The 9678-nt window shown below is 35.7% G+C and overlaps 1 protein-coding gene across 1 annotated transcript; it reads left to right on the top strand.

Moving 5' to 3' along the window:
• Positions 1 to 891: 891 nt before the first annotated feature.
• Positions 892 to 3002, top strand: LOC117789540. Its single transcript, XM_034628572.1, has 2 exons — positions 892 to 1703; positions 2375 to 3002. The coding sequence occupies exons 1-2, from the start codon at positions 892 to 894 to the stop codon at positions 3000 to 3002; spliced, it is 1440 nt and encodes a 479-aa protein (XP_034484463.1).
• Positions 3003 to 9678: the final 6676 nt, after the last annotated feature.

The following is a 9678-nucleotide window of genomic DNA, read 5'->3' as shown; positions in this document are numbered from 1 at the left end:
GGCGCCACGATTTGTTGACAAATTTCTCACAACACGATCCATAAATTATGTGGCCGTGACCGTGGGCAGGCAATGACAGTCAGCCTGTGGAAATGTGGAAAAGTGGAAATGTGGAACCAGAGATGGCAACGGAGTCTGATCTGCCAGCCGCACGACATGTGAGACAATTTGGAATCGTAATCGTGCTCTTGGTGTCAACTGGCAACTGCAGACTGCTGACACTATTTCCCTCCCAGGCCACAGACGCTTATACTCCGCAAATTACGGCAAATTATTATTTAAAAAAAAAAAAAAGAATATGAAAAATACTCTTTTCACTGCGTCTCGAAGGTCGACACTGAAATTTCAGCAAAGTTTTGCATGCTGACCTCAAAATTGAGATGGGAGAGGTTCATATAACTTTCTCTGCAGCTGCTTGAGCCATTGTCGCTTAAGGATCCGTTGCGACGATCATTAAATTTTATTACACACATAAAGAACTCCCGAATGAACTTTGACATGCAAACAAAAAACTTGTTTAAATATTATATTTTTGCTTCAAGCTCTACAGCTGTAGGGAATAACAAAAGAGTCGCGTTATTTGTTTGCCAAAACTCTTAAAAAAAACAAATATTCCTCTCAAAAATTCTACAGCTTGCTGTTGCTCACATTTTTATTTATTTTTCTTTGTTTGAAAAAATACTATAAGCATTCGACACTGAATTTAAATGAAGAATGAAAGTAACAATTAGAAAATTTACATTTTCTTGTTCATGAATTATTAATTTTACATTTTCAACTATTCAGTTGGGCTTTAAATTCTTTATTAATTTTTATTTCATTTTAATAAAAATGTAATAAATAAATGAATAATTTTTCTATATTTTCCCTAGTCCTTTTTCACAATAAATCATGTGGTTTAATGGAAACAAGAATTGTGTCTCGGAATTGTATTCTCTGTACGCTTTGATAATGCAAATGATTGGAGAGAGAAGCATCTTTTATTATAATCCAAATAATCGCGAATGCAATTGGAGCTGTTATCAGCAACAGAATTTCACCTCCCAGCCAACGTGGGTGTGGCACACACAATTGCCACATTATACATTGAAGGAACAACACAACAAAGAATTCTTTGTGCTGGCATGTCTATCTGAGCAACTCTACAAGACTGAACTGGAGGGATTATTGAAGAGTGTAAGTCCTTTGCAGAATGTCCGAGTGCTAATCGAGCTGGCAAGTCTTAATAAAGTTCCACAAGAGGATTATCTGGCCTTGGACATACTCAAATGTTTATGGAGAAGAAGTATGCTCAACTTGTTGTTGTATTTTCAACATGCTACAACTCCATTAAAACTCTACAGCTACAAAGTATTTCCACAGTTTACGTTAATCCAGCAACGTTTGGATTTTATTAAAAAGCCAGAAGATTTGTTTCCCAATCAGCTGAAGGATCTTAAAGGCTACGAATTGCGAGTCTTGCATGGTTATTCTGAACCAAATACGATTCTCCATCGCGATGCCAGTGGCAAGAGGCATCTCTCGGGTTTCATGTGGCATTTCATAAAAACATTTGCCAGCAATCTTGGCGCCAATTTAATCCCATTGCATCCAACGTGGAGAGCAGGAAGACTTTTATCCGAATCGCATATTCTGGAGTTTACCAGAAATGGCACCGTGGATTTTGGTCTAGTATCTGCGTCTGCGAAGAATATATATAAAAGGTAAACAAATAGAGTCGGGGAAATTTAACAATTTTTGGGCCAAAGATTTGCATCGATTTGTGCCCAAAAAAATTTAAAGATTGTCACTCAAATTAATTTTATACCATCTAAGATTTTTCGAGTTAAAAACAAATTTAAAAAAAAAAAAAAAAAAGCACGCAATTTTTGAATCAAAAATCGGGGAGTAGGTATTGATTTTAGAAATATGGTTTCTTGGTGAATACTTCTTAGAATTGGCATTATATTAAGAATTTGGGTAGCCCTTAATTTGTAAAAAATAAAATAGATGCACCCTAATGCACAGTGGATAACTTTCATTCAGTTTTGGATAAAATTTTTATGACAAAATTTTTTTAAATAAAATATAATTTATAGAAAAGAAAGTATTTAATAATATATTCTATACTTTAAACTAATTTCAGGTTTCAACAATATTCATATCCCATATACTCTGCAAATTGGTGCATTATGATGCCATTAGAGCGTCCGATGGGAAGAAGTGTGTTATTTAAGCACATTCTGGAGAACAAGGCATTAACATTGCTATTAGTGAGCTTTCTGTGTTTATACCTACACCGAGGAGTTAAATTCAACCGTCTGCCTCTCTGGATTCATCATTGTTGGCGTTGTTGGCGTCTAGCTCCCAGATTATTGGCTCTATTTCTGCTAAGTCTTTGCCTGGCTCAACTGTATCAGCTGCTGATACGACGCCCAGAGAAAACCCATATCAATAGCTTTGAAGATTTACTGGAATCGGATCTACACATCTTTGGCTTAAGAGCTGAGTTTGATATGCTGTCGGATGAGTTTCGGGCAAAATATGCGTCGGCTTTTAGACTGACTGACAGTCTAGCTGAGTTCTTTAGAATGCGCAGCTCCCTCAACACCAGTTGGGCGTACAGTGTTACCTCGACCAAGTGGATTCTGTTTGAGGAGCAACAGCGACACTTTCAACGTCCGCTCTTTCGCTATTCCGACATATGTCTGCATGGAAGTACTCCCGATAGCATTCTACTGACTGATGATTCTATATACCGGGGGATATTGAAGCTATACACCATGAGGACTCAGCAGTCGGGACTTCTCTTGCACTGGATGCAACACAGTCTCTACGACATGGTAAAAGCGGGAAAAATGCAATTCAAGGATTATAGTACACCGATCCCAATGAGTCCCTTGAATGTGGAGGACTTTCGGCTGGCCTGGCGTTGTTGTTGTTGCGGATTGTTTCTGGCACTGTTCGTGTTTGCTGTAGAGTTGCTGCGGTTCTATGTCAATGTATGCCTGAATCACTTGTAGACTTATTCAGCCACAAAAGTCACTGTTGTTGTTGTTGTTGTTGTGGCACATAAAACCAAATGCAAATTGGCTGTCAGGAAGCCACCGCAACATCACGACGAACTGAACGAAAACTCATTTCAGCCACAGAATTGAGAATTGAGGTGCAACCACAAGAAAAACAACCAAATTATGCTAAATCCAGACAACAAGCATCAACGAATTAAGGCCTAAAACCAACCAACACCTGCAAAATAAGACATCAGTCACCATCAAAGCTGCAAAAAGAAATGCTTTTCACATCTTGTAAGCTCTGATTCGGATTTCGAGTATTTTACACTTTGAATTTGTATATCAATTTCTTTATTTATCTGGATATACTTTTAGCACTAGGAAATAAGAAAACTAATAAATTTGGTAGCTTAAAAAATTTAGTAGGTAAAGAAAATTCTTTTTCTTGGTGGTAACCTCTATTTATTATTTGTTAAAGTAGGAATTTATAATTTATATTTATGGTTAATTGAAAGCTAGCATACATTTAGAATTACAGAGCTGAGACTTGGTTATATCTATGCATCTTTTTAAAGATTTAAAACTAATCGTCCATGGAAAAATATTTAAGATTGTAATTTAATTCTACAAATAAAAAATTTTAATTACACTGGAAATTATTCCCGGAGCCGCTAACTAAAAATAATCATTTCGTTTTTAGTAACGTAAGCTAAGCCGTAACCGAAATAATTTTACTGGCATAAATTTTGACGTTTACAGTTCTTAGAGAATTTAACCGAAGTCAAATATTAATATCTTTATCATACTGATACTGATTTGTAAGCGGGCAGAATGTCATTTTGATCATAATTCGACTTTTTAATTTATTCTGCATTAAAATATATTTAATTTTGTAAAATAATAATTCTTGCCCACTGTGTCTTGGCTCCAATTTCAACTTAAGGCATTCATCATATTATGAAAGGATTTAGCAATGTTTTCTAAATTTTGTTTCTTTAGATATTTTGTTGACTATTGCTGGCGATTGAGTGCATAATAATATGCAGGAATTTATTAAAGCTCTGAAATGCAAAAGTCTTGCCCTTACCTTGGAACCAATCGCATGACTCACTGTCAGTCTGTCAGACAGTCATTCCGGCCAATCGGCCGGATTGTTGACCGCGTCATCGTCATCGAGGTCCGCGTGGTCGTCCAGGTGTTCAATTAAACACTGACGTTGACCTTAATACTCGAGACTGCCAGAATTTTTGACAAATTGTCGCTGAATGTGCACAGAAATCAAGTTTATGGTCAATTTGCTTGAGCAACTTTTAAAAAATACTCATTCACACACACACAGAGTGCAGAGTAGCCCATAAAACCAAAAAAGAGCTGGCAGATTTCAACTCTATCAGAGTGTGTTGAGCTCGTGTAGAAAGTTGCCACAAAGCTGGCATTAAAATACCAAAAATAGTCAACGGCTAAAACCGATTGCAACCGATGCCAATTTCAAAGGTGTTAAAATACGTTAACGTATGCATTAAAATTGCTGATGAAGCGTCTTGTTGTCTCGGCTAAGGAGGATTACCAAATATTTGCGATTGCTGCCAAAAGTCAAAAGAAATCAATCAAAATGCCACAATCAACAACAATAGCAGCAGCAGCAGCAGCAACAACAACAACAACAACAAAAGCAAGACAACAACAAACAGCAACTGAAATTGCAATTGCAACTGCAACAACACACGCCAAAAAAAAAAAAATAACGACAGAAGCGACAGTCTGACGTGTGCCTTAGACGCTTAGTGGCTGCCTGGCTGGCAAACTAACAGATAGACCAACAGACAGACGGCCGGACAGACAGTCGGACAGACAGACCCTCGTCTCTAAGTGGACAACAAAACGCCTCCAACACTTTTGGGCGCGAAAAATGTGTTGCCATTGCCAGCGATTCACAGTGGGTTAAACAGCTAGTTTAGCGTTTATACACTGATAGAAATAACGTATAGATTACTTTAAAGCAATTTAAATTTAATATGAAATATATTTGCAAAATAGTAAAATCAATGTGAATATATAAAAATTTCACAGCAATTTTCTATTAGTGTAAATTCAAATTTTAATATCTTTAACGTAGCTATATTTTTAACCGTTATCATTTTTTACTAAGGATAATTTTTGTTCAATTTTAACATAGATTTTTGTATTGTTGTGATCCTTTTGAAAGCAATGGCAAATTTTTTGAATACATCAACTTACTTTAACTTAGTGCACATAAAATGTTATTTACTACAATTCAACAAAAATTATTTAAGTAATTAGTTAAATACTAACTAAAAAAAAACTAAATATTGTCTGCATTTCTTTGTATTTTTGGACAAAAGCAGCAATAGAGCGTTTCATTTAAAAAGTCGATTGCTCAGAGTTGTAAGCTTATTTTCTTTCTCTAAATCTGATTTCAATTTTAATGTTAGTGTAAATTATCACACTTGCTTAAATGAAATAACATTAATTTAATATATTTTTCTTAGCTTAGTTATTATATTAAAACGTTTTTTTTATTTTCTTATGCCTCATGAGAATTTTTTCCAACATAGAACTTTTATCACCAAAATGTGACTCTTTTTAATATTAATAATACAATAAATAATAGTGCTTAGATGCAAACAAATTTAAATTAAATGGTTTATTAAGTTTTATGAAATAGAAATGATTGAAAAAAGTATTATTTACATATTACACTTAAAAAAAACAATAGACGAGTGACATCTTTGTTATTTTTGAGGACATTCATTTTCAGTTTTACCACTGTGAGATGCTGCTGCTGCTGATGTTGCTGTTGTTGTTGTTGTTGTCTTAAGCTTTTCTAAGCCAAGTGTTTACCAAGTGCTCTGGCAGTCTCTAGCTAAAGTCGCAACAGTTGCCACGGCTGTTGCAGTTGCAGGGGCGTAACAGCTTTTGTGCTCAACGAGAGAAAGAGACAGAGATAGAGAGAGAGGGAGAGAGTGAGAGATTTAAGACTCATGTGTTGCATATAAAATAAATAAGGCAGCGTTGATCTTCATTTGTTGTTGTCAAGAAGTTGACATGACTCTGCCATTGCCATCGGGTCTTGACACATATTTGCATACTTTGTGCCGAAGGAACCGAAAATGTTGACAAGTGTCAGTCAGGCGAACGATTCGGATTCGACTTTGAATTCAACTGCCTTCTTTCTGTTCGTGTTGTGTACAAAATTTGCATGTGGTAGCATCTCACGCTTTGGCCTATGGATTTTTTTTGGTTTTTGTTTCTCTTTTTCCATTTATTTTTATTTTTATTTTTTTTTGAATTTGGAATACATTTTGTGGTTTTGGGCCAAAGAAATTTCATTGGGATCTATTGAGCGCACCTTTATGGTCTATTATACTAACGGGAATGGCCCGAGAGCAAAAACCGTTGATGTCGATGTCGGCAATAATAATAAGTAAATTGATTGAAATGTGCGATATCATGTTAGCCGCAATTGAACGGAAATGGCCAACAGACAACCGACAACCGACAACCAACAATCGACAACCGACACACACAATTTTTGTGGTAGCGCATTCAATGTCGATTTCATTTTGCACCCGAGGCGCAGATACGCAACCAACGATAGACGATAGGTCTGCGTCTCGAAGTGGGAGTGGAAGGGGGAGGGGAAGGGGGAGTGGGAGGGAGTCGCTGCCAATGCCACTACGCAGGCGGTTGCGTTTGGGTGCGGCACTGAGCGACCATGACGCCCACCCAGCTAGCCCAGCGGGCAATCAGTTAAGGTCGGGGTCGGGGTCGGGATCGTCTATCCACATGGCTTAAATAAATCATTAACGCTTTGGTTATGGCTTAAAACGGTTGCCGAGTTCTATGTTCACAAGCGAGTGAATTACATAATTACCTATTAATTCATTAAGTTTTATAAAACCTTTGAACTCATTTAAATTCATTCAGCGATCGTATATAAGTTTTAACATAAAATATTAACGACAGAACAATTATTTATTAAGATATATATATTTATTTATTTGTTTTTTATATATTTATTTTATTTGTTTTAAAATATATATTTTTTTTAATATTAATTTTAAACTAGCAATATAATAATTACACTAAAACTTTTTATTTAAAAATTAAAATATATTTTAAATTACATTTTCAAGTATAGTTTACGAAAGGAAAAAATCAAAGAGATAATTGAGTTTACAAATAAAATATATTTTGAATAAAAAAAAAATCTATAAGTACGCTTTTAAATTTAAAGCACCAATAACTATTTTTATTAATGTAAATTTTTATTTGTAATAGATTGCTTATTTCCATAAATAGGACTAAATAAAAACATTGATGTAATATATCATATTCTATCATATTGCCTTCACATTGATTTATTTGGATTAATTTGTAGCCTGGTTTTTTCATTTATTTCAAATATTGCGCAAGTTCGTTGCCTAAGTCTTTTGATGTGCGTGTGTGACAAAAAAATGCAATCTGCATCAAATTTGCAACTCCTTGGCGACATGTTGCCGGCATGTAATTAGCATGCTAACTGGCTGTCAGTCCGACACTCTGACACTCTGTCATTGACGCTCTGACGCTTTGACGCTCTGCTGCGGCTACACCAAAGTCTGGGCGCACCTGCAACAGTTGCCGCTTCCGTTGCCGCCGTCATCGTCATTTCAAATGATCTCATAAAAATGCTACTTAACACGTCGTTGTCGTTGTCTTTTGTTGTTGTTGCTGTTGTTGTTGCTGTTGATTTTGGTCGGCACCTTAAGCTCAGCCGCAATGATAACTTTTTGGCTCGTGCATGCGACTGGCTGCCGATTTTTATTGACTTTTCATTTCATTGATTGCCGACGAGAAGCAAAAAATCAAACCTTAAAAAAATTCTTTTTAACGTTGCCGGCTTTTTTGGCACTTGCGTAATTAAAACACAGTTGAAACTCGCAAATTGTCGCTCATGTGATTTCTTTTTTTTGTAATTTTTTTTATTGTGAAAAAAAGGTGTTACATGTGCCACTTATAAAAGAAGGCATTTTTGACAATCAACAGCCGAGTATCTATCCTATTTTCTGTTAGTTTGTCTTAAAATAAATTTGGAAAGACAGATTTTTGTATATCAATGTATAAATGATAATGATAGTGTATTGAATTAGAAAAAAAATAATTAATAAAACGCGTTTAAATTATTTCGATTAATGATAATTTCCCAGATAACCTATTTTTGCATGAAGCAAAAATAAATAGTTAATTTCTAAGTTTCTTTTTTATTTATCGTCACTTTAACTTTTTTCTTTAAATGAAAAAAAGAAACTAAAAATAGTAGTAATATTTTTATTTTTATTAGGATGTCACAATATAAATCTCATCATTAGTTGTAATACCAAAATGATATTTATATACAAATTGAAATTATTTAAGTTAAAAAAATGTATACCTATTTTTATATTTGTTGACTTATTTATAAGAAAAATGTTTTACATTTTATTTTGTTGATAGAAATCTACAAATAAAAATTATTTTAAAACATTTAATTAATGCAAAACCTGAATATAATAGAAGGTAATCGAAAGTTAAATTATTTACTGCGTATCTTGTAGTCCATCACTGTCTCTTTTACATGGTTTTCATATGGTATTTATAATTTATTTTGGTGCATTTAGTAATTCACCTCCTTATAGGTTAAAAAAATCGAGCTGATGTAATACGTTTTAATGCGATACATTAATGGATTCTGTTTTTATGCGCATGCAAATAAATGGTTTCCTGTCTGCTGACTGTCAGCAATAGCTGTAGTTATAACAACAACTGACAGCGAGAGCAAAAACTATGGCCCATAAATAGGCAATTTTCGCTTTGGCCGTTTAACGCCAACACCCAAATTGAGGCTTGAAACAGCCCCAAAATAACTGGAGCTAGTTGGCAACGAATCAAATCAAATCAAATCGAATCGATTATCGTGCACTTAACACCAAGCAGCTCTTTAACCTGTGCACTGTATTCGAGCCAAGTTGGCTGTGAAGAGGAGGCGGGGAGGGAGAGGGAATGTGTTACCCTTTAAGGTTGCTTTCTGCAACAATTTTCCAAAAATATTTTCAATCAAAAACTAGGCGGTAACTGCACCGAGCGTTGATTGCGCTCGAACATGATTGAAACACAGAGCAAATCACGGCCAAGAGAGCCACAATCAAGGCCAAAAAGCACTGGCATCATTATCAGCTGCAGCTTCGGCATTGACTTCGTGCTGATTATCAGCATGTGCACTGGCTGCCCGACAACAACGACGACAGCAAACGACAGCAACAACAACAGCAGCAACAACAGCAACAACAACAACAACAACGTCGCCGCATGTGCTTTTGCCCTCGATCCATAGATCAAGATCATAAATAGCAATAAGCCCCGGCCAGACAATGTCTGCTAACTGTTTCAGGCAATCAATCAATCCATCTAGCCAATGCTGCCGCTGCTACGTCGACTGCAACTGCAGCTGCTCAGCTGACGCCGACAGCATTTCGCGAGCTGCGCTGCCCATTTGGAAAGTTCATTCAGTTGCGCTTCAGTTTTTACTTGACTTTTTTATTCTCGTCTCTAAAACCAAGTATAAAACGTGATCGATTGATTTGTGTGATCGTAGCGGGAACTGCGGCAACAGGCACCGACTCCGCTAGAGCTCTACACTGAGAAA

Source organism: Drosophila innubila (genome assembly GCF_004354385.1).
Source record: "Drosophila innubila isolate TH190305 chromosome 3R unlocalized genomic scaffold, UK_Dinn_1.0 2_E_3R, whole genome shotgun sequence".
NCBI lineage: Eukaryota > Metazoa > Arthropoda > Insecta > Diptera > Drosophilidae > Drosophila > Drosophila innubila.
This window is presented reverse-complemented; position numbering and strand designations above follow the sequence as displayed.

Coding starts and splice junctions, on each gene's coding strand:
- LOC117789540 (XM_034628572.1), top strand. CDS start 892: ATGTGGTTTAATGGAAACAAGAATTGTGTCTCGGAATTGTATTCTCTG. Junction 1,704..2,374: donor GCGAAGAATATATATAAAAG/GTAAACAAATAG, acceptor ATTTCTGCTAAG/TCTTTGCCTGGCTCAACTGT.